The following is a 26674-nucleotide window of genomic DNA, read 5'->3' as shown; positions in this document are numbered from 1 at the left end:
GTTTTAATGTGGAAATTTTTGTGCGTATTTTTTCTCTGTTTGTATAAAAATGCAGTTGTATTTATATATCTATACACATTTATATATATATTTATATCATTTTCATTTGTTTTAGTTCCTGTAAATTGTGCAAATTCAGCAGTGACACAAGTGGCAGGAGACTGGAGTGAGTGAGTTGTTCAATCAACCCAAAAAAAAAAAAAGTTAAATTAAGCGCTTAAACAAAAATCTGTTTGTGGGGCACACTGCTTTTATCCTTCATGGGCTTTAAGGTCTTCTGGCTCATTATACAAGACATCATTGGTGAGTAAAAGCACACAAGCGTGGCTCAACACACACTCCAAAATGATAAAAATCCCAAAAACAAAGTCCTATTGGTTGGACGTAGCGTCGGAGGAGACATTCTGGTGCACGTTGAGTTCAAAGGAAGTGATGAAAGAGGATTTCCACCCTGGGCAGAGGGGTCTCCAGTGTACTGCTTCTGTCCTTGCAGTCCGTTAGCTTAGTGTGTGTGTTTGTGTTTGTGTTTGTGTGTGTGTGTGTGTGTGTGTGTGTGTGTGTGTGTGTGACGGGGAGATGGGGAGGGGGTCCTCAGCTTGCCAGAGCCATGGTATCGATAACCTGTTCCAGTTTACTGCGCAGTCTCTGTCGCCGAGCTAGCTCGTCCTTCTGTAGTGCGGACAGGATCTGTAGGAGGAAATGACCTCAGATTTAAGTGTTGTCATAGTTTAGTTGATACTTATTTCGTTGCTTTATGAGGCAACAGGCTTGCGTGAAAAAATTAAATTTCCCACAATACTCTCAGCATAGAAATAATAAAATACACAAATCCTTAATTACACACTTAACGGGTTTTTGCTCTTTATTTTACTGCACAATTGCTTGAAGATGTTTCCTGTGTCGGTCAGGATGTAAAAAACATACAAAGAAAGCTACAAATAAATAAAAAAATTACACCAAAGTCACTACAACCCCCATTATATCACAATTAGGTTTTATGAACAAGTAAGTAAACTACCTAGGAGACTTTAAAGTCATCTTTAAAGTGTTTGTTAGCCATTAAAACTTGATTTTTAATGCAATGGGAATGGACTGGATCATGAAAAATTGCTGGGGGAGGGGCTAAAAATAGAAGGGCTTGATGATGACGAAAGAAGAGTCGTTTCAGAGGCAGAGTGAATTTAAATTGAATGGTTCACAATGATAATATTGATTTTAAACAAGGTGGGGTTCAAACCTAAAACCTTCTACCAGTCAAGATCTTTAACCATTTGATCACTTCGTCACTTCCTTTGGGTATGTGTCTGTCTGCTGACGGAAATGCAAATGTGCCGCTCAGAACTTGTTTGTGAAACAGCGTGTGATGCTTACACCCATCTGCTTGGTTTAACTAAAAGCAAGTGTCTAAATGTAAAGGAAACGGCAAAGAAAAGAATCTCCAACTCCCTCAGCGTCAGATAATGGACTGCTAATTTCCCTCCTGTTTTCATGCAGGTTCAGCGAGGGGATTCATGTGGACACGTGTGCATCTGGATAATAAAGACTAATGAACATAAACGGCTGTTTAAAACGCAACCAGCTGCAGTGTATTAATGTCAGACAGAGAGAGGGAGAGCAGTTTCATAGAGAGCCGAGATGATGTTTGATGAGTTGTGTTAAACTAAACTCTCTCGAAGGTAAGGAAATGGAAGAAGGAAATTAAATCATTTAGAAAGAAACAAGGCTAGGTGCTAACTATGGACACCTTATTATATCTGCCTAATAGGTGAAGAAACACAGTTGCAAATGTAGGAATAATTATGCAGACCCACTGTGTCTCTTTCTTTTCTTTTCACTAAAACACACACACACACACTCCCTTATTTCTGTGTGAGGTAGAACTAAATGGTTTCCTTCGGCAGCTCATTATCTCTCCATTTATCCAGCCTGGCTGGAATGAGTCACTGCTTTTGACACATGATCTCGTGTGTGCTGTCAGATGGCGTTATGTGTGAAGGGCTACATGGATAATACTGTATCTGAATGGCCATGTATTAAAAGTGTTAGATTTCACATTTTGCCATTTTAACAGCCTATTCTGGCCTGCTTTGGTTGAAATCTGATGTACTAGTCAGAGTAGCCACCATCTTTTTTTTTTTTTCTTTTTTTTTTCTTCTATGTAATATCTTCAGAATAGCATTCTACACACAATTTTTCTAAAAAGTAGAATGCATTATTTATAGCAAAATAATTTTCTGTATGCATGAAACAGCTACTACCTATCTGCTGAATAGTAAAGTGTGCAACCAGTGTGGAATAGTCTATCCCATGATGCAACTTGCTCAACTTGACGTCCTATTCCTTCATTGACCTTCTAATGTTGCTCATACATTTATTTCTTGGCTCAGTGTTTGATTTAATTTTTATGCAAAATGTTTTATTTAATTCCTGAGATAACTAGATACAACTTGTGGAATTAGCCATACAACAGTGCGGTCGTGTGGCAATATGTTTGAAATGTTTGTTACTTATGCCATATTATTTACAACAAAATAAATTATATGGTTCAACTGCTTTTGCCTAAAGACCAAAATGTCAACAAAGTTTATTATGACCATTAACTCCATTGCTCAAACAATGTGCAAATATTAACCTGACATATTCTGCCTTTCTTTCTCTTACCTCGTCTTTGTACTTGGTTATGTAGGAGTAGATCTCGTGGAGGGCACTCATGCTGTTAAACTGGCTCAGGTGGAGTCTGGACTGCTCCGCGAGATAAGCGCTCATGTCCTGATCACTGATGGCGGGCATACGCGCTATGTCTGAGTAATACCTGCAGGGCAGCAAAACAGCAGGTCCAGATGAGTGTGATGATTTGGAGTCTTTGAAGGTTCTAATTAACGACTAATAAGGGCATTTTCTGCTAAGCAAGGTCTTATTCCACTTACCTTTCTACCCAGTTCTTGTAGTTGGGAATATCTTTAGCGTAGAGCAGCTTATTGGAGGGGGAATCTTTGCCGAGCTTGTGTTCAGATGTAGAGCAGGAGTCCATGAATGTTTGGGCCACTACGGAGAGACACGCATCTGTGATGCTGTTCTTGTGGATGTCGAACACAAACTGAGGGTTCTTGATCACGTTCACCCAGAACCTTAATGGCAAACTGAGGACAAGGGGAAGGAAATGGTTAGATGGTTAGAAAAAAGTCCAACTGATTTCATGAAACAGAAATTTTACAATGAATGAAATGTTTACGTGGTGCTGCTCCTCACCAGTTGCTTTTCCATGTATGCCGAACATCTGAATCTGTGATTTGGTGTTTGTCCGCCTGCTCGTCCAGGAAGTCAAACATGTATTTGATGGCGAGAGGGAGGGCACTGCCACGGTGAGCTGTGCTGAATATCGTCTCAAACAAATCATCAACAAATTTCTGTAAAGTACCCTGTAGGGAAAGAAGAAAACAGAAATATTTTACCTGAGACTCTAAACTGTCAAATGTCATATTTTTCATATACAGTTAATATTAAATCAGTTGTTGTCAACTGGTTTTGCCCCAAAACCACGCTTTTGACTTCAGGTTGCTACCTAACAGCAAAATGACCTAAATTATCACACAAAACGAAAAGAAATTCTACTTAACATTAAATACTGGAATTGTTTATTGTGACTATTATTATTAAATATTAACATGGCAAACATTAGAGTTTGACTGTTGATGTAATGAACAAAAAATGGGAAAGGGTTTTCCCCTTCTGTTTTAAAAGCTCAATTTTTATTTTATTTCAAGCACAATATTATGGTTAGTTGCATTTTATTAATTACATCTATCATCTTTTTTACTCACAAGCTGACACCGCTGTATTACAGAAATCTGACCGACAGAAAAGGCCTGAAAACCTAACGATTTGAAGCTACTAGAACTTTCTCAGCTGTAAACCTATCCAACTGATCATAACGGCTACTTGCATGAAATCGGTACTTGCAAAAACAAACTAAAGGCCAAAAATCACTAAAGAGCCTCGAGCAGCCAAACCGGAGATGTCAGTTTATTCATCATCTCTGAGAGCAGGAGAACAGCAGTGGCTCTCAGATAATATGGATTGTGTTGATTAGGATGCTGGTGTGTTTGTGTGTGTGTGTATGAGACAGACAGACACAGTCCATGAGGTTTCCCAGCATTCATTCCCTGCTCTGTCACCACGCACCATGAAGCACTCGATCCACAACAAATTACCTGTCTCCTGCTGTTCTCTTCCGCTCCAGCATTTCATTTATCTCTCGTTTTTTATTATGTATCAAAATTGACCACCCGAGAGACTTGTAAACATATTCTGATTTCATTTTTTCCCTAGCCTAACAATTAGGAGGCAAAGCAATAGGCTACATAACCAAGAATGGGGGGAGGAAAATGAGATAGCAGGAATATTATATTGTGTCCTAACCAGGTGCGATGTGACAAGATTCAAGCGATTTCTCTGTCAACACTAAATGTGAATCTGTGACAATTACAGCCAAACAGAACATATTTGATGTTTAATTTGCAGGATTTTGGACCAATGGGATTCACAGTAGGCAGTTTTTCCTAGCACAACAGCAAAAAGAAAACAAGAAAATTGAAATCAACAAATTGTCCTGTCCTTCATTGCTTATTGCATTTGGTTAGGATAAAAGCAAAATGTTGCATCGTTTTCATCATCCTCAAAACCTAAAGGTGGACAAAATTAAAGTTCATCTCAGTTCTTAGGCATATCTTAAGACGCATTTTTGTCGATCCGATCACAAGTGGACAATGCTAAATATAGGTGTAAACGGGCTAAAAAATGTCCGCTTGTTCACTTCTGACCATTTCCAGAGGCAGTCAAAAAACATTTGACTGGATTGCTTTCATAGTTTAAACATTCACATGGTAAAATGTGTTCGAACAGCCACTAAAAATCACCTCTTGTGTGCATATTGATCTAATTCTTACAGAATGGGAATGTGTCCTTCATCTACTCCCTCAAGAGCCAATCAACCTAAATGCATCTTAATAGCAGGTTAACTGAGAAAAACTTCATGCAAGCTCACCTTGGTGGCCAGCAGTCGTGTCAGGTAGATCTCTGACACCATCTTGCTCCCGCGATCACCCTCACGTTGATCGGCGTGGTCGTGGTTTTTGACGAGGTGCCAGAGTTTGGTACCGCTCTCTAGATCGGGCGTGATCATGGGCGTCCTGGACCGTAGACTGTCTGGGCTGCTGGCCGTCCTCAGCATACTCTCTGAAGAGAACCACTGAGTCAATCATCAAAAGATTTCTAGCATTTTATAACACAGATAGCTCTATTTTTACATTTGCTAGGCCAAGAAATGATAATACTTGCCAAAAGAATTGTTCATTCTGATTAATGTTATAGTTCAACAAACTATCTAGTAAAAATTGAGGTCTTTTATCATGTTCCTTATATTGCTGCCATTTCATAAAAGCATTACACCTTGAAAGGCCATGCATTACAGTAATTTTACCTTAGTCAAGGGTGTTTTAGGTATTAAATCACACATTAAAATCACTGTAATGCATGGCCTCTCGAGGCTTATTGCTTTTATTTTATCATAATCTGGATGGTTTAGAGATCTCTGGTAGTATTGAACCCACACATCTTCATAAATATAATATAAACCAAAAACCTAAACAGCATAAAACAGTCACATTGGCGGTTGTAAATCAGGTCCGACGGTCTCTTCTATCTGATGAGCAGTCGGCTGCTAGATTGTGAGTTACACATCAAAGATGAGAGCAGAGAGGAGCTGAGCTCTGGCTAATGGATGGTTAAGCACAGTAATCTGTCTGAGGATAAGGCATTCTGGGTAAGGATCATTTCCTGTGGATGCCCTAAACTACAATGAATATACTGCATCTGCAGAATCCATCAAAAACTCCCTCAGGTTTATTCTATCCTTAAGTGGCAAGTGGGAGTGAAAGATAGAGTCCCGCGTCTGGAGTCTAGTTAATCAGTCACAGACTGGCAGGCCAGCGTGCTTGAAAGAAACAGCCACTGTAAGCTTAATTCGGCTCCTCGCAGCGCTTTTATATTACACCACATAAAAAAGTCAAGGCTTAGAAAAACATAATAGTAAAAAAAAAGCAAATAAATAATAAATAAAGGAATAAATAAACCAGGGAATGAGCATTTTAAAGCTACACAGAGACCACAAGATAATGGAGATAAACACTAATAGCTGAAACTTACTCTATGCAAGTACGTCAACACAGACGTTCAGGCACCGAAATGTGTCAGAACGCAATTCATAATGCAATACAAGTGTGTATTGCATCCACAGTGTTGCTGCAATGATGGCCATTAGCATAAACGGTTTTCTACGGTCAAGTTTCTAGTTCATGTAAACTAGAAATTAGTTTTCAGAAATGTACATAACTGAACAATATCTAATTTGCATTAAATTTCTCAAAGGTGACATTTATAATTTATAAATAAATACATTTATAATTTTTCCAAAGAAGATTATTGTTTAAAGTAAATAATTTTATTTTAAAATTTATATCAAAGAATCCTGAAAAATTTATTATGGTTTCAAACAAAACAAAACAAAAAACAAAACAAAACAAAACAAAACAAAACAAAACAAAACAAAACAAAACAAAACATTGTTTTCAGCATTGATGATGAGAAATGTTTCTGGAGCACTAAATCAGCATATTAAAATGAAGGATCATGTGATTCTGAATACTGGAGTAATGGCGGCTGAAAATTCAGCTTTATCACCACAGGAATAAATTACATTTTAAAAATATATTACAATAAACAACAATTTTTTTGTTTTTTATTATATGATTAATTACAATATAAAATTCATTCTTTTGAAACAGGTTGTATATGTTTTTTTTTTTTTTTTTTTTTTATGTGTATTTTATCATTTATATTGGTTTCTATGATTTGTTATAAGTGATAGAAAACCCCATTGGTTGATCGCTGGCCAAAGATTTGTCTTTGTGCATTTGCAGATGTAAGTTTCTATATTTTTATGATTATGTTCCTGGTCAAACAGGCCATTCATGCCTGCATGGTGCTAGCAACACGCAAGTGTTTGTATCTCATTTCTCAATGTGACACAAATCGCATATAATGCTCAGCTCAGGATAATAAAGGATGACACGAATATATAAAAATACCCTGTGAGCAGTCTGAAATAAGACTTCCTCAGTTCTCTCCCATGGCCTGTGAATGCATCGTTCATTATTAATGGTACAAGTGTCAAACTTCATTACGGAGGCCCAGGGAGATGCATATCTGTTCAGTGCTCTTATCAGCGTGTCCATTCTGGAGACTAGGGAGGAACATTCCTTGGGGTATTGAAGATATGAATTCACTTCCTGTGCTGGGGTGTGAAAGGATTTGGAACAATGTTCAAAGGTATATTCACACACTTACATATCCAGGAAATAAAAAAAAATAAAAAAATAAAAAAAAAAGTAAGAGCCAGATCATAAAATGACCATTGACGATAAGCATTAGCATCAACTCTGACACAACAGTGACTGTGCTAACCGCTGCCGTTTCTATGGCAACGGGTGAAACACGACTTGAACAACAATATGAATGTGTGTCCAGTGTTTGAGCACTCAGAGAATTATCTGAGACATGAAGCCCCCTCTCAAAGGGAAATATAATGGACGTCTGCCATGAGAGAGCCATGGCTTGAGTGCATGTAATTCTGCGGCAATCACCGATACTCGCTTCTAAGGAGGACAGACAACATTAAACAGCTTTTTCTCTCTGATCCTCTTCCCTTTTTTTGGGTTGAGGAACAAAACGCCTTCAGCTCTTCAGTCCTATCATCACCTCTTCTTCGCACAAACACAAAAAGTGCTCAGAAAACAAAACAAAATCATCACAAAAAACAGCAAAAAACATTAAGTCTGTCAGCTTTTTGAAATCGAGACACGAAGACATGATATTAGTGAGAGTCCTCATTTTCAGGGGAAAAATAGAGGCCAGTGGGCTCTGGGTGCAATACATACAAGTCTTTTGGTTACACATGATCTCACTCTTCTGATGAAATTCTCTGAGGAGACGAGACTTGAACGTTTTGAGGAGAAAATCAAAACAAGAAGTTGAGACAGTGTTCTTACCGTATCTGCTGAGGGATTTGGTGAAGGTGGATGAGTTTGAGATGTTGTATGCAGAGTTTTGCTTTGGCACCAGGGCGATAACAGACCCATCTGTTACCTGAGGACAGTGAGCAGCACAACATTATTGCTATATACTCAGAAAAACTCAAATCACAGAGACATTAGCAGGCTATACTCTGCATATCATAGATATATTATGCCACAATACTCAGCACACAGATCAACCCGTATGTTGTGTATCAGTTGCAAAAAAAAAAAAAAAGGATTTTTTTATATATACTGGTATATATATATATATATATATATATGTATATATATATATATATATATATATATATATATATATATATGTATACAGTACAGACTAAAAGTTTGGAAACATTACTATTTTTTTAATGTTTTTGAAAGAAGTTTCTTCTGCTCTGCTCAAGCCTGCATTTATTTGATCAAAAATGCAGAAAAAACAGTAATATTGTGAAATATTATTGCAATTTAAAATAATAGTTTTCTATTTGAATATACTTGAAAAAAATTATTTATTCCTGTGATGCAAAGCTGAATTTTCAGCATCATTACTCCAGCCTTCAGTGTCACATGAAACATCCAGTCTATCACATGATCATTTAGAAATCATTCTAATATTCTGATTTATTATGAGTGTTGAAAACAGTTCTGCTGTCTAATATATTTGATGAATAAAATGTTAAAAAGAACTGCATTTATTCAAAATAAAATAAAAATTCTAATAATATATATTCTAATAATATATTTTCTTTACTATCACTTTTTATCAATTTAACACATCCTTGCTGAATAAAAGTATTGATTTTATTTAAAAAAAAAGAAAGAAAAAAAAATTACTGACCAGTAGTGTATATTGTTATTACAAAATATTTACATTTTAAAAACATAGCTTTTTTTTTTTTTTTTTTTTTTTACTTTTTATTCATCAAAGTATCCTAAAAAAGTATCACATGTTCTGAAAAAATATTAAGCAGCAGAACTGTTTCCAACTTTGATAATGAATCATCATATTAGAATGATTTCTAAAGGATCATGTGATAATGATCCTAAAAATTCAGCTTTGCATCACAGAAATAAATGATAATTTAAAGTATAATAAATTTAAAAACAATTCTTTTAAATTGTAATAATACATCACAATATTACATTTTTTTTCTGTATTTTAGATCAAATAAATGCAGGCTTGATGAGCAGAAGAAACTTCTTTCAAAAACATTAAAAATAGTAATGTTTCCAAACTTTTGGTCTGTACTGTATATATATACTGCTGTTCAAAGGTTTGGGATCAGTAAGATTTTTAATGTGTTTTAAAGAAGTCTCTTGCATCACAGGAAAAAATTATATTTTAAAGTATATTAAAATAGAAAACCATTATTTTAAATTGCAATAATATTTCACAATATTACTGTTTTTCCTGTATTTCAAATCAAATAAATGTAGATGAGCAGAAGAGACTTATTACAAATCTTACTGATCACACACTTATAATTTCCAAGGTTTTCCATGACCATGAGAACCCTGAATGTATTCAGGGACCACCACCTAATTCTGGTATTCTCTGTCTATTACACCTTTAATTTCTTTATTAAGGCTGTTTCCATGGTAACAGCTCAGGTGTGGACAGTAACCATACCTGATAGTGTGCTAGTGTGTTCAGGCGTTTCCAGTCATTATCAATCTTAGTAGTGACATCCTCATCCTGCAGAATGATCCTCGCCAGTCGCCCCTGCCGCCACTCTGAAACAGAAAACAAGATGAGTATGGTGTGTCAATAAGAATGGAGTGATGCTTCATGTTTTAGAAAACAGCAATTACTTATTTATAAATAAAAAAATTTCAATTGAGCATGTCCCCAAATGCCTCTCAAAGCAAGTTTTGTCATATTTAGCTCACTTTTGTGAACAATTTTCGACTCCCACAGCAAGGACGAAAGGCTTCTTTCCTTCTCTCCTCTTTAGAAAGGCTTCATTTAGAGCACATAACCTTGTGCAGACCTTGTCCGAATAGCCCTTTGCAGAGTGAAGTCGCTTTTCCTAGCTGAACAGATACAAAAGCATGCACTTGCTGTTACCAGAGTTGAGCAACATAACTAGGAAGTCAGAGTCCGGGTCAGATCTAAATGACAGATCTAATCAAGATCATGGGAATGACTGTTCTAAGCCTCTTACAAGCAAACCATTCCAAAAAACAACCTCCCTTTTTGTTTGTTGCAGGAGGAAGTCGCAGCTTCTTATTTCGAAACAGGCTCTGAAAGACAACTGCCAAGGAGCAAGAGCAAAGCCAGATGAGATCTGCAGCTGATAACATCACTCAGTCTGAGCCAGATGACAATCATGTTGGGAACTGCTCGAGCTAATGGGATCTTGCTGTGGATGATATGGTTCAGTGTCTATTTCCCTGGTGCCCACAACGGTGACTTCAGCATCCATTTATATCAAGCTGCTGATAAGCTGAACATTTGCATCAGCTGACAGTACCTGCTCTGAACAGAGGCATTTGATTACAAGAATGTGCAATAGGGATATTAATTATTTAATTTGATCATTTAATTAAGCTAACCAATTGTCAATTAATTTCAAGTTATGTCCAGATAATATTTGGACTTTTCCACATGCATTTTGTTGCATTAAAGTCAATGATTAAAATGATTAATTAATCATTAATTTTAATGACAATCAACTATGAAACTTCCTGAAAAATGACGTGTAATATTTCATTGATGTAACCATCTTGAAGCATAACTGCTCTGCCATCCATTCATCCAAGCCACAAATTTCTACAGGGGTTTTCACATTGTATTTAATCCTGGGTTATCATCTTTTTAACCCTGGGTAGGGCCACTCTTTGCCCTGGGTTATGCAACATTTCACTTGTGTAATTTTGAAAAGAGGTTCGCACCACTTTTAACCCCATGTTATGAAACCTTCACGAATTGCAGTGGCAAAGGTACACACTATACAGTGTGAAATGATGCAGTGCTAGAACATTGCAGCAAATTATTCATCAACAGAAAACCAATAATAAACAAGCTCATTCAATATTCATGTGTTTTGCCATAGAAATCTTCACTTTAACATTAAACATTTTCAGAGATGGACAGGCAGTTATTAAAAGAGTTCATTTGCCAATCAATCTCATTGACCTCATAAATATGCAAATAGGAACATTAACCCAAGTTTTCCAAATGTAGTGCATAAACCCAGCTGCCCAGCATTAATTACAAATCCAGGGCAAAGTATAAATAGTGTGCGCCATGAAACAAGTTAACCCAGGATTATGCTATCCAGGGTTTAGAATGACCCTGCATTAACGATTTCAAGTATGAATAGCCATATTCCTCTCTCTGTCGTTCTCAAGAGTTCTTACCCAGGTCCATGTCTCCTGCTTTTGGTCTCTGTGAGTAAGGGCTTCCTTTATACACAGCATCCAGAAGCTTCTCTTTCACCTGGGTAATTGTGTCACAGTTCAGGCATTTCACCGTCACCTCCGGGCCGTTCTCGTTCTCGGGGTTCACACAATGAAGTGTCTAAAAGTAGACGAGATAAATCAGTCTGAGCAATTTATTATTAGCATCTAGTTTAAACAGTTAAGGCACTCTCACTGTAAAAACAAGCTGAAAACACCAGTGAGCTGCCCACCCCTCTCAAAGAAAATATATTTCCTTATAGAGTAATGATCAATCTATAAAATTATTAAATATTTATTGAATAATTATTATTTTAAACTATCAGCAGGGAGTATAAATAACACTCTTTACATAAAGCACACAGAGAATTGACAATAGTTTCAATAGGGTTTAGTGTTAGCATGTTGCTAAGCTAACAGCATGACACTTTAACTTGACTTCACATTTACTTTTTTTCTTCTATAATAATATGCATGAATTGCACACATGAATTATACATGAGACGCATCAGGTAAATTTAGGTTTAATCTCGATTTGAATGAAAATTCAAAAATGGAGAGACATAAAGAAACATCAGTTGAGTTCACTTATGTTGTGCACTTGCACTGACCAGAGTCTTGTAGTCAATCTGTTGCCGGATGAGTTTGTCCTCACTGAGGGAGTATCTGGCCTCTCCGGTGATGGCGTCTATAGGGCCTTTTTCCATTTGCTGTTTCATAGCACAGTACAGCATGAAGAGAGGCTCACCTGCACACTCCTGTAGAGAGAGAAACAACAACAACAGTGTGTTAGGACTCCATGATGTCATGAATACATGCACTGTGACTTTTTTCACCTCATAAAAAGTGGAAGACAAAGCAAAAGATGACACAATCAACAACACTTCTTTCCTTTCATAGTGACACGTGGACATAAAATGCATTTCAGGTATGTATATTGAGCAAAACTTGATTACTGATAAACTGTCACTTCAGATGTGAAAAACAAGCAGCTATAATGGTGCACTGCTTTCAAATAATCACAAGGACTTGCCAATCAATACAACCATTAGCCTCACACCCTCAAAAAGCCCCTCTCGAAAAAGACAAACAGTTTAAATGCAGGGGAGGAAGAGAGAGATAGATGGAGGTTAACGATTGGGAGGAAGCACTTAAACCCCTTTGTGAAACGAACGGATAGGTGTGGAGAGAGAGAGAGAGAGAGAGATGGCTGGGGTGTGGACTGATAGGCTGTTTTCTGCATTAGCATTAACATCTTTCACTGACTAACAAACAACTTTCTGTTTTTCAGTTTCTTAATTCTTCAGATTTATGTTTCTGTTTGATTCAGGTGTCCATTAGCAGTTAACTAGCCTCATGTAGTCTGACTTACGGTTCATATTATGACTTATTCTGGACAATTAGCATCCACTCAGAGAGGAAGACTTGGTCTGACTGACATGTAAAGCTACCAAATAAAACTGAAAACTAAATAAAGCTTAAATCAAATTTGAATAAAAGACTTTTAAAATGAGAAATGATTTTAAAATCAGTGAATAAGTTTGCTTCACCCTAGTTTCTGAGCTACAATGAACTGCAATGTTTTTCAGACATAAACTAGCAGTCTTCTTCATTGTAGCTTCAGATTTTGTATGGTATGTGAATAAGCTTGCTAGCTTTTGCCTCAGAAAATAGTGACTAGCCAGTTTATTTATTGTCGCTTCAGATTGCACACATTGGCTATGTTTACATGCAACCAAATAATCCGTTTGTAATCAGATTGATGGCTCAGTCGGACTGAAAAGCCTTCATGTAAACACCTTAATCAGTCCGACTGAGCTTGATCAGAATGAAATTTCGATCGAATTGAAGGGGGTGGTTTATTCCTTTTCTAATACGATTGAGAGTGCATGTAAAAACTTGATCAGATTTAACCACGAACTGAAAGTACTGCGCATGTGGAACCTGTTTTTTTTTTGTGTGTGTGTGAAAAATATGAGCAGCACGGCAAAGCGGTTTATATGTATATTTATCCATAAAGGGATAAATATTAATTTTGCTGTTAAAAACAAATAAAGAAACCGTGCAGGAGAGTGGTTATTATGTGCAAACAGTGAAAAACTTTATATTTGTGCAGTGCGCGCATGTAAAAAAAAATCTAATCCGATTTGAAGCTTGTGACATATAAATGCGCACATCAATCCGATCACTTTCTTTAGCGTTCATGTAAACACTACAATCAGATTCATCCATCGGAATGAATTCAGTCCGATTGAACCAAAAATTGTGCATGTAGACGAAGCCACTGTGTGAATTACACATAATCAAACAAAATCTGAAACTATAACAAATAAACATGCTAATCGTTAGTTTCTGAGGAAGGAACTACAATGAATCTGAAGAATTATACTGAAACAGAAACTTGTAGCCTTAGATTTTGTGTGGTATGAAAAGCCCGCTAATCGCTATTTTTTGATTCAAACTACAAGCTACAAAGGATCCAAAGCTACAATCTGAATCTACAATGAATTGTAATGAGTTTCTGAGACAGAAACTAGCAATTAGCAATCTTCTTCACTGTAGCCTCAGATTTTGTGTGATACTATGTGAATAAGCTTTCTAATCGCTAGTTTCTGCCTCAGTTATTCATTGTAGATTCAAATTTTCAAGTCAAAATCTGAGATGATTTCAGAAGATTGATCAGGTTCTAATGCAGGAAACTTGTAAGCCATAAAAATTACAGTGAGCTGTCACATGCGAGACGCATCAGGCACATACCCCTCCTCAACCGACCCCCGACCGCACTGATTATGATGGGCACGGTGAAATGAGGAAACCCACCATCTCCCTCCGCCTTACACATACCCACATGAAACAGTTTCTTCTGGTTTCCTCCATCACTTCATCCTGTTTTACTCCACCCACCCTCCCAACATATGCTGTTAACGTCTCGTTAGCATCTGCGCTAATTAAGCAGACAGCTGCTAACGAGTGGGATCGCGAATACATCACTCTTAGAGACCCCCACTGCAGCGCACACAGCCGAGAGACCAGACCTCATCCCACGCTTCAGCTTCATTAAAGAAAGAGACAGAAAGAGAGCGAGAGAGCGCAGACAACATGGCCAGACCTCACCCACCCATAGGGCTAATGAACAGAAGCAGGAAAATATCCTGTTGAAATATAGAGCTAGCAGATCAAACATTCCACACTACAGCCTTGAGCAGACTTTGCTCAAAAAGCACCACTGTGGCCAGAATGTTGATTAAAAAAAATGCACTTTGTGAGAAAGATTTCAGGGAAGGTTTGATTCAACTGTGCTGTCTGAGTCGTGTCTTCATATGTGATATCACAAGCTGTGTGTTGGTGACAACAGCTTGTCAGTTCCACTAACTCACGCCACAATGCCATCCGTCTAAAACAGCACCACTTTTCCTAATGCTAATTAGCGATCTCAAACTGCCTGCTTCTGAACTTCTGTCAGTTAGCAGAGGAGTCAAACGAGGACTGTAAACAGTCAAAGCTTGAAACAGACTTCAAACGAGCAAATCGGGTTATTTGGTCTGAAAGGAAGAGTTCATCCAAAAATAAAAAAATTACCCTCAGGTCATTCTTAATCTGTTGAAATTCCATAGTTCACAAAAGATTTTAGGCAAAATATTCTTGCTGTTCCACCATGTATGTATCATTTTTAGCCATACTATTGCTTTAAGTGAGACTTGATTTCCTCACTCAGATGCAATCATATATCTCTATATCAGGGGTTCTCAACTCTGGCCCTCGAGGTCCACACAGATGAACACACCTGAACAAGTTAAACAAGGTCTTCAGGATCATTAGAAAGTTACAGCTAGTTGAGTTTGTTCAAGGTTGAACAAACCTTTGAATACATTTTAAAATGTTATTTATTCAGGTGATGCAAAGCTGAATTTTCAGCATCATTACTCCAGTCTTCAGTGTCACATAATCAGAAATCATTCTAATATGTGATTTTGCTGCATAATTGTTATTGGTTCAGAATTATTAATAATGGTTCTTATTATTATCAATGTTAAAAACAGTTTTGGCTGTTTTGTGGAAACATTCAGGATTCTTTGATGAATAGAAAGTTCAAAAGAACAGCTTTTGAAATAGAAATCTTTTGTAACGTTATAAAAGTTTTTACTATCAATTTTGAGCAATTTAATGTATATTTGCTGGAGAAAAAAAAATCAACTTTAAACACATATACATCATGGTATATCATGGTTTATGCATAAATATTAAGCACAACTGTTTGAAACATGGATAATAATAAGAAATGTTTATTGAGCAGCAAATCAGCATATCAGAATGATTTGTGAAGGATCATGTGACACTGAAGACTGGAGTAATGATGCTGAAAACAGGAATAGATTACCTTTTAAAATATATTACATTTATATTTTAAATTTTAATACTATTTCACAATATTAATGTTTTGCTATAAATGCAGCCTTGGTGAGCATAAGAGACTCCATAAAAAAAAAGAAGAATTACATTTTAATTAGTATTGTGAACAAATAATAACAACTTTCATTTTTGGGTAAACTATTATTTACAAGCAACTGCATTCAATGTTCTCAAATAATGCAAAAGCACGTTCAATTTGTGTTAAATGAATCTCTATGAAGTGAAAGTATTCTGGACTCCCGTTTCCTGTTGATTAAAATTCTTCCATTGCGTGCTGAGCCCTGCATGATTAAACTAATAAAACTAGAGAGCTGCAAATGCGTGAGTGAAAGAGATACAGAAAGACAGACAGGGGAGGACTGACATCCTGCAGCTCAATCATGCTCTGTGAGTGGCGTCATGGAGTGAAGCAGGATGGGGTGGGGGTGGGGGGGCAGAGTACAGGAGTATATAAAAAGAGATAATGGAGACTAGGATGCTGAGGTGCCTGAAGGAATGACCTCTGACCTGCCCGACCACTGACAGACGGCTTCTGTCTCATTATTTTTCACATCATGTGTCTGGTCACTCTGTTCTTGCAAAATAAAGGCAAGTTTATTTTTGTGCTTTTGTATGTGTTTGGGTGCATTTTTGTTTTTTTCATGAGTGAGTAATAACACACTTTACACAAAAATAAAAAATTCTGTTATCATTTACTCACCCTCATGTTGTTTAAAACATGTAAGACTTTCTTCTGCAGAACACAAAAGAAGATATTTTGGAAAAAAAAGTTTCAAATGTTTTTGTCCATAAAACTGAAGTCAATGGGGTCTAAAACAACACTGATAACTTTCATTGTATGGACAATATAATAATGTGTGCTTCACAGAAGCAAGTCATACAGATATGAGTAAATAATGACCGAACTTCTATTTTTGAGTAAAATATCCTTTTAAATAAGAAGAAATTTGGATTGATATTGGTTTATTATGATGGTTTTTATATTTTTGAGTTGATTCATAATTTTTTTTTTTTCTTTTTTTTTTTTTTTGTGAATCAAACTTTGAAAACTCACAACTCAGGCAAAATGTAATTGTGCACCATTCAGAAGTTTGGGGTCAATACGATTTTTGTTATGCTCACCAAGGCTGCATTTATTTAATCAAAAATACAGTAAAAGCAGTAATATTGTGAAATATTATCACAACAGTTTTCTGTTTTAATATATTTTAAAACGAAATTTATTCCTGTGATGCAAAGCTGAAATTTCAACATCATTCCTGCAGTCTTCAGTGTCACATGATCCTTCAGAAATCATTCTAATATACTGATTTGCTGCTCAAGAAACATTTCATATTATTATCAATCCTGGACACAGTGCTGACTTATCAGTAACAATACTGTACACACTTACTTTTAAGAACTTGTACAGAAGAAAAGTGAACCAGTTTGTAAGCATCTTCTCAGCAACAGACTCGGTTTAAAGAGAGAAAGGAAAAGTAAGAGTGAGAGAAAATTAAAATAAGTATGAAAGCTTTCACAAACAAACAAACTCCTTTCAATGAAAAAATACACTTTTTTTTTCAAAACAAACTACCAATCTTCATAAGACCAGACAATTACAGTAATTGGGCAACATCTTCCCTCAATGGCCAACCTGTCGCCAGCTGAAGACCCCCAAAAGCTTCAGCAGAACAGAAGTAATTAAAGCATGCCGTAATTAATGGACTTCAAAAGCTCCTAATTCATCTGTAGCTGGCAAACGAGAGCGACTGCTAGTGCGAGCTGCTATCTACAGCTCCTTCCTCCCTCAGGCCCACCAGGAGCCTTTTCTGCTGTTCAATAATGCATTCACATAGACTTACCAACTCCCATTACTTCCTTACATAAGGGCCTATTATTAAATTATATGCTCATTAATAAAACAGTGAAGGGGAGATAAGGTGAATGGAGTGGGACAACAGGTATTTCATGAGGGGGAAGTGTCCCGAATAGCTCATTAGCATATTTCAGTAAGTGCTCTAGATCAGGGTTGACAGTTGGGTGAGATGGAGGATACTGACCAATCAGAATCTGTTCTGCTTTAAAGAGTTTGAAGCTGTGTGTGCTTATGATAAACAGAACATTATTGTGCACTGGTATGGTCGCTGATATAGTTATCTTTACAGTTATTGTTCTTGGTGTGAACAGGCCTTTACTCTGTATATCAGTGTGACTCTCTCTCTGTGTGTGTCTTCTCCCACCTTCTAAGCAGCAATTTAGGGTGGTTCTTGCTCTCCAGGTTCTTGTCGATGAGGTCAGAGAGCAGCTGTTTGAGGACTCCTGTAGCATACTCCATCTCTCCCTGTAGAGCTGTCATGATGAGTGATGCCACATTGCCACGGTCACGCATGGAGAAGGAGCGCTGAGCTTCCAGCGAGCGGATAAATGTCAGCAGGAAGTGCTTCTTGGTGAGGAGTTGACCAAACAGAGTCAAGGCCTTCTCGACATTAGCCTGCACCTGTGGGAAAACACACACAGCAACTCATTATACAGCACAGAATAAATTACAGTAGCTATGTTGTGTTTTGATTAACAGATAAAAGAATAAATCAAAAAAAGAGTATCAACTTCAATGTGATTCATATTAATTTAACATGATTCTTTTAAAGACTTGAAATTCTATCACAACTATTGTAAAATAGTTCAAATTTACACTGTTGCCCTAAACTGATCCTTTTATATCACTGTTTACTGACGCAATTTTATGATTGACACAAATGTGACCCTGGACTTAAGTCGCTGGGGTATATTTGTAGCAATAGCCAAAAATACATTGAATGGGTCAAAATTATTGATTTTTATTTTATGCCAAAAATTATTAGGATATTTATTAAAGATCATGTTCCATGAATATATTTTGTAAATTTCCTACTGTAAATATATTACAATTTCATTTTTGATTAGTAATATGCATTGCTTAACATCATTTGGACAACTGTATTCAATATTTTTTTTTTTTGCACCCTCAGATTTCAGATTTTTAAATAATTTTATCTCGGGCCAAATATCGTCCTATCCTAACAAACCATACATCAATGGAAAGCTTATTTATTCATATACATATATTTGATGTATAAATCTCAATTTCGAAAAACTGACCTTTATGACTGGTTTTGTGGTCCAGGGTCACAAATTAGCTCTATTTGTGTTTCATGCTGGAGGCCCATTGTGTAACTGGCTTGAGGTCCTGATACAACAACACTGGCTTAATAAATGGCATGAATTTGGGGAGCAGGACAATCTTTTTTAACCTACCAATAGCAGAAGAAGACATCATTTAAGATTGAGCTATTTAAGTATTTTTTATGATTATTTAAGATTTATTTTATTATTTAGAAATGAAAAGTGATCAGTTGTGCATAGTAATACTAGTGGCATTTTTTAAAGAAAATAAGGTCAATTTCATATTTATGTTGCTTTTAATATTTCTGATTGACACATTCTGCCTTTCTGAAACACAATTTCGAAGCCCTTTAGTAAACTAAACAGCATTCCGGCAGAAGTCCACATGAGGGACATGCAGCTTTCTGATTGACATCAAAGAGAATCCAAGATGCTAGCAGCTCAAAACACAACAGAAGGAAATGCAGAGTGAGGGCGAGGAAGGACAGAGAGAGAAAGAGTACAGCAGGAAGCAGACACGACCTCGGAGTCCAGGAGCAAAAGGTGGTGATGTGTCCTTCCATGAACCGCACCTGTCAATTCCTTGAAGCCACATATTTACACTAACATAACAAAAGCAATATCTTACATGTGTCCTAGCTAGCCATGACAAGCTACTGGACATTGTCGTTTGTTTGGTTTCCACAGCATTGTCTTCTGAATATCCCCGTGCACAGTGAAATCTCATCGGTGCAAAATTCTGCTCCACATGTACAACTTGGCTGTAATTATCTCTCATTGTTGTTGGATAGTTTTCATGGCTAGTTAGGATAAAATGTTACAATTCAAAGAAATTATTAAAAACAAAAACTAACAAATAAAATCTCCAAGCGAGGTTTCCGGAATCAGACTTCAAAGCAAACCGGCGTCTGTTATTGTCCCCTTCAGCACCTTACGTTCCATGTAACCTGACAAAGGCCTTTTTTCCGACAACACAGACTAATAAAGTGCCTCAAATCTTCTCTGCTGAGCCGAATGAAATTTGCAGCCTCTCGGGGAGGCCGATTGTACTGTAGGTTGCTTTGGGGCGAGAAGCTACACAGAGCAATAAGGGCCTGAGCCGTGCGCATAGGCAATTGATTACGCCGGGGACTCGCGGGCAAATACAGTAAAAACAAACCCCAGATGAAATAATAAACATACAATCCCTCCGCAAGCCAACAGCGTGACCTGCCGCATGCAGGCCGGTGGACACAGCATGTCAGAGAAATGGAGTATTTAATTGCGCTGACCAGTGCGTTTTGAGGTTTCATGATTGCTCTCGTTTAGTTGTGTTGTTTTCTTTAGCTCGTGCTATTACGTGTCACTGATTAGCGTCTGGCTTTATTGTACAAGAGGTCACAATCTGTAATGCATTGAACTCGTAAACTCCAAATTGTAGGTTGAAACTTTATTTTTTCACTCCTGAGAGAGTCACCGACCCCATTTATCAGAAGCAAGTGATGTCAAAAACATTGGTAACCGAATTTACAATATACATTATGACCTTTCAGGAGTGTTGGTCAGGCGTCTACGGCATAAATGTAGTTTATACAATTTCAGCACTATGTTGTTGTTTCTAGTATTAGTGGTGGTCTGCTGTTTTTTGATTGCATTGTTAGTTCTGCTCTAGGGTTACCATGATGATGGCGATGTACTGACCCGTACCTCCATCTCCTTGAGCACCGGGTGGTCCTCAATGCCAGGGAAAAGCACCCTCATGGCATAGGTTCGGTAGTCCAGGAACGGGATGCCAGCTCCATCCAGCTCTTGGGTCAGTTCATGGATGTCAGTTTGGAGTTCGGCAAAAGCTGTGAGAAGAAAAGCACTGGTTAGTAGTAGTTTCAACACTATCTGACCAATTTGACCAGTTCTGACATATATATATATATAATTTTACAAAAACATTAAATTATTTAGAAAATTTCTCAAGAGGTTTTATAAAAATGTATATAATTTTTTACTTGTTATATGTCTGTGTGTATAATAGCATGATGTAATTTATAAACAAAATAAATCTAAGATAGTTGCTTTAATTAGTTTTTGATTTAAATTTTCATATTTCGAGATATATATAATATATATAAATAGAGAGAAAGAGAGAGAGAATTATTAAGGAAAGAAAATACAATCAGTCACATCAATATGTTGTTTCAAAAAATAATAAAATGTATTTAAATAAAATGAATGAATCAACGGATTAATGAATTTACAGTTATGTAAGCTATTTACAACCAGCTGCTAGGTCTTTGTAAGCAACTCAAATATTTCCGGTGTAGTTTTGCAGTGCAGATTTTAAAAAAATGAGATCAGGGTGCATTTACAGTATAGTGTACACTTGTGTGCATAATAAAATTTCTCATGAAAGAAGTTTGATTTGCTTTAAGCCTTCCCTAAGTACGAATAAAAATGAACTTTAAATAAAGCGGATGATTGGGAACTCATGAAAACGTGATCACTGAGAGTCTTTTGCAAGAATAGGTACTTGCTGGGTAAACAGAAGCAATGTTAAGTCTGTCAATCTGTTTGTTTATCCGGTTTATGACTAATTTGGTTTTGCTATTCGAAAAGAGCGGGAGGGAAGAGACGTAAGAGACACAAAGTTCACGGGAAAAGAAAGTCAATTAATTGCATGAGTGGGTAATTAATAAAGGAGCGGAGCTTTTCATGCATAATTTCCTCCAGCTGTTGTTCCTCCTTGTTGTCCGCTGGGATATGAATACTGAAGCAAGAAGCTCCTACTCTAAGTGAGGGTTTTTCATCTTAAAAATACTACACAAATATTATTCAAGATGAACTGCCCAATGGGATTTTTATTCTCCCGGCGAAAAAAAAAAGGATGAAAGAAAGTGACAGGCCTAAAGAGCTTTTAATTCAATGGTTCTTTCTTGTCAAAGTGCACTTGAAAGGCCTAACAAAGATTTCCAACATGAGGGATGGCCTTGTAATTCAATTTCACTTCATTACTTGGAGAGGCGCGTGTCGTAAAGCACGAGGGGGCATTACAGAAAACTTGAATGCGAATTTTTAAAGGCTTCCTTTTGTAGTGGTCAAAACATTACGCCTCTCAGGAAGCAGCAGCACTGGCAAGGTCAGCCAGCAAAACATTTCCTTTAGTGCTGAAGCTGTTTGTCAAAACAAGCTTGAAAAGTTTCGTACACTGCTGATAATGCATTTCTTTCTAAAATCGTTCCTTTAGTTGTGAAAGCACTCAAAGTGAAACAATTCCAATTACCGTGATGTCCACACAAGCTTGCGCTAACATTTCTCTGCTAATGTAAAGCAGAGGCGAAGCTGATATCCCCAATGAGCATTCCCGGTATCTAAACCAGCGCTGGATAGCTCGCTAATTAGCCATTAGCCTTTGTTTGTTTGTACTACTGTGCTCTCTGATGGGCTGCATCATGGCTCAGTAAGCCTCTGCACATGGTGAATCGCATGCCCCTGCATGGCTCTCGCCGGTCCACACCCCATGACCGCGCACATGCAGCGCCATCACGACTGTATGCTAGATAGACAAACTAGAGGGTGAAGCGGTTTAGAGAGGTGGGATCGCTGACTTTAAGCATTTAGAGGGCATTTATACATTTGGGTAAATCATGATACACGGCAAGAAGAGGATATACATACACACACACACATATATATATATATATACAGTTCTGCTTGAAAGTTTGTGAACCCTTTACAATTTTCTATATTTCTGCATAAATATGACCCAATTCATCATCAGATTTTCACACAAGTCCTAAAAGTAGACAAAGAGAGCCCAATCAAACATGGTTTGAGACATAAATATTTTCTTTGTCATTTATTTATTGAGAAAAATGACCCAGTGTTACATTTCTGTGCGGTGTAAAAGTATGAGAATCTCTATGATTAGCTGTTAATTTGAGGGTTAAATTAGAGTCCATCTGTTCAAAGGTGTTTTTAAACAGTGGAATGACTATCAGGTGTCATTGCCTGCCCCGTTTTATTAAGAGAACAGGGATCTATGAAAGTCTGATCATGTTTGCAGAAGCGAATCATGGCACAAACAAAGGAGATCTCTGAGGACCTCAGAAAAAGAGTTGTTGTTGCTCATCAGGCAGGAAAAAGGTTACAAAACCATCTCTAAAGAATTTGGACTCCACCAATTCACAATCAGACAGACTGAGTAGAAATGGAGGAGATTCTGCGAGGTTGCAAAGGAATCCAGGGTAACTTCTAAGCAACTAAAGGCCTTTCTCACATTGGCCAATGTTAATGTTCATGAGTACACCATCAGGAGAACACTAAGCAACCATGGTGTGCATGGCAGAGTTGCAAGGAGAAAGCCACTGATCTCCAACAAGAAAATCACTGCCCGTCTGCAGCTTGCCAAAGATCATGTGGACAAGCCAGATGACTATTGGAGAAATGTTTTGTGGACAGATGAGACCAAAATATAATTTTTTGGTTTATATGAAAAGTGTTCTGTTTGAAGAAAAGAACACACTGCATTCCAGCATAAGAACCTCACCCAATGGTGGTGATAGTATCGTGGTTTGGGCCTGTTTTGCTGCATCTGGGCCAGGACAACATACCATCATTGTTGGAACAATGAATTCTGAATTATACCAGCAAATTCTAAAGGAAAACGCCAGGACATGTGAGCAAGAACTGAGTCTCAAGAGAAACTGGGCCATGCAGCAAGACAACAACCCCAAGCACACAAGTCATTTTACCAAAGGATGGTTAAAGAAGGACAAAGTTAATGTTTTGGAATGGCCGAGTTCAGAGTCTGGACCTTAACTCAATTGAAATGTTGTGGAAGGAGCTGAAGCAAGCATTTCATAGGAGAAAACCTATAACATCACAGAGTTGAAGTGGTTGAGGAATGAGCTAAAACTAATACAAGATGTTGTGCAGGGCTGATCAGCAGTTACAGGAAACTTTACCTGCAGTTACTGCCGCAAAACTGGGTCACACCTGATACTGAAAGCAAAGATTCACATACTTTTACACTGCACAGATATGTAATAATGGATCATTTTTCTCAATAAATAAATGACAAATAAAATATTTTTGTGTCATTTGTTTGATTGGGCTCTCTTTGTCTACTTGTGAAAGTCTGATGACGAATTGGGTCATATTTATGCAGAAATTTAGAAAATTGTAAAGGGTTTACAAACTTTCAAGCAGCACTGTATATGTATTTACGCATATTTTGGTGTAATATTACATATCTTGATGGGATTTTTTGAGATTCACCCTTTTGTAGCCCATTATTTTTCAATGGTCCTTAAAAAATGTGTAGTGCTGCAATCATTTTCATTGCTCTAATGCGGTAATTCCGTAAAATATGCAAAAAATAACTGATTTTACTGTTATATATTTTATAAAGTGGGGAGGTCGTGGCCTAGTGGTTAGACAGTTTAACTCCTAACCCTAAGGTTGTGGGTTCGAGTCTCGGGCCGGCAATACCACGACTGAGGTGCCCTTGAGCAAGGCACTGAACCCCCAACTGCTCCCCGGGCGCCGCAGCATAAATGGCTGCCCACTGCTCCGGGTGTGTGTTCACGGTGTGTGTGTGCACTTTGGATGGGTTAAATGCAGAGCACGAATTCTGAGTATGGGTCACCATACTTGGCTGTATGTCAAGTATGTCACGTCACTTTAAAACTATTTTACCATTAAAATATTTTATAAAATGTAATAAAACAAACTTTTCTTTATCCAAAATTTTATCTGGTGTAAAATATGCCATTTCTTGACAGGTTTTGTGAGATTCACCCTTTTGCAGCCCATTATCTGACCCTGTTGGCCTCACCACGGGTTTGAGAGCTTCGGGTCATTACCAAGCAAATCCACTCCCAGCCCAAACAAGAAATAACCAAGCTAAGTTCATAAATATTTTGCAGAGGTTGTAAATAATGTCAGCGCATATGATCCAAATAAAATATTGATGTGCAGATTGAATGGCATCGCAATAACAAACCGCTCAGGTTGTCCACTAATGAAGGCAGTCAGCCAATCAGTGAGAATCAGGGCTAAAGAACATGACAGCTAATCAATGCCTACCAGTTCCTTCACCCATTTGGCAAGTAGTATATTTCTTTCATCATTCTCCCTCTGCCATTCAGCCATCTCCCCCTTTGCAGTGAAAAGGGCTGTTTGTTAGCTAGCTAGCCACGCTATGCGTTTTCATCCTCCTGACAGGGTTGTGACCAGAGGGCCGACAGTCCTAAGATAATGGCCAATTAGACCCAGTGCATCTCTACGAGACCAGGTAGAGGCATTGGGAACCTTTACGGCATATGGAAACTGCATTTCAAACTGGGCAGAAGACGGAATGCCAAAACAGCGCAGCCCACAAACACCAACCTGTTACCAAGACATGCTAACCACCATAATGGTGTCACCATGGTGACAAGAAAACGGAAAGACGTTAATGTGGAGCTTGAGAGTACACCCGCAGGTTTCACTTTAACAGCCATTTAAATTCTATATCAAATTCAAGTTCTCTAATGGGCACGTTTATCTCAGAATGTGCCTTTTTATATAAAACACAATTAATAAATATACAGATAGAAACAGAGAGGGTGTAAAAACTTATGTGTTATAAAATAGGGTGAACTGAGTTCAGATATATCTATATTATATAATATATATATATATAATTATATGTATATACCACACAACACACACACACACACACACACACGTTACACACACACAACATATATATATATATCTATATATATTATATATATTTAAAAACTTATGTGTTATAAAACCAGGGTGAACAAGTTCAGATAACTATAAAATTATATATATATTAGGGGTGTAACGGTACACAAACATGATGGTTCAGTATGTACCTCAGTTTTGATATCATGGTTTACTGAACAAATTGCTCTTTCTTTAGTTATAATCTATAATCTAGTTATAATTTCTTCAGTTATAATTCAAATTTTCTTAGGGATAAAAATCTACCTCGGCTTATGCTCTAAACTACAGTGAGCCCTTTTACAGTAGGCCTGTTTTAATATAACCAGCAACATTCAACTTAAAAAAATTTATTTGTGATATTATTAGACATAATATTATGCATTTAAATTTGTTTTACATAATTTGTTAAATTAATGTCTAAATGATGAAAAATTCTATTTGTTGTTGAAATATATTCATTTACATTTAGTGCCTTTCATAACTCGTTTCATAACAGATTTATTTAAACATTAAATAATTAAGACATCACTAACAGGTAAAGTAAAATATAAGTATATTGTCTAATATTTAGCTAAATGCTCTTCATTTATAGCGCACTAACGAGTTAAATGTTTTTTTATGTGTTAATATTTTGTTTACAAGCTTTTATTGCCATCTTTCAGTGGGTTAAATGCTGATTGAGCGATTATGAGGCGTGAGATGTTCATTCATGTTTATTTCGTTTGAATGTTTATTGTTTGAATTTCCTGAAAAAGGACATAATTTGAATGATAAGATTTTGTTTCTTATCAAAAGTAACAAAACATAAAACTGGTAGTTTCCAATGAAGTTCCGCTTGTGCAGTGGTTAAAACAACGCTGTATTTGTTCGGTACA

General features: G+C 37.0%; 1 protein-coding gene across 3 annotated transcripts in view; it reads right to left on the bottom strand.

Annotated features, from left to right (window-relative positions):
• Window positions 1-39: 39 nt before the first annotated feature.
• Window positions 40-26674, bottom strand: part of LOC109073535 (plexin-A1-like) — a 195536-nt gene continuing 168901 nt past the window's right edge. For 2 of the 3 annotated variants that reach the window (XM_042713505.1, XM_042713506.1), the window contains exons 21-32: window positions 20769-20917; window positions 18166-18423; window positions 17338-17403; window positions 12146-12292; window positions 11496-11655; window positions 9763-9866; window positions 8106-8202; window positions 5045-5235; window positions 3250-3419; window positions 2928-3140; window positions 2662-2812; window positions 40-687 (exon numbers count right to left, since the gene is read on the bottom strand). In XM_042713505.1, coding sequence (XP_042569439.1) covers window positions 592-687; window positions 2662-2812; window positions 2928-3140; window positions 3250-3419; window positions 5045-5235; window positions 8106-8202; window positions 9763-9866; window positions 11496-11655; window positions 12146-12292; window positions 17338-17403; window positions 18166-18423; window positions 20769-20917 — 1802 coding nt within the window. In that variant the 3' untranslated portion in view covers window positions 40-591. The remainder of the gene's footprint in view (window positions 688-2661; window positions 2813-2927; window positions 3141-3249; window positions 3420-5044; window positions 5236-8105; window positions 8203-9762; window positions 9867-11495; window positions 11656-12145; window positions 12293-17337; window positions 17404-18165; window positions 18424-20768; window positions 20918-26674) is intronic. The other variant, XM_042713507.1, reaches the window with a different exon arrangement.

Source organism: Cyprinus carpio, chromosome A23 (genome assembly GCF_018340385.1).
Source record: "Cyprinus carpio isolate SPL01 chromosome A23, ASM1834038v1, whole genome shotgun sequence".
In the NCBI taxonomy this organism is placed as follows: Eukaryota; Metazoa; Chordata; class Actinopteri; order Cypriniformes; family Cyprinidae; genus Cyprinus; species Cyprinus carpio.
Note: the sequence above shows the minus strand (reverse complement) of the source record. Positions and strands in the feature narration are given on the sequence as shown.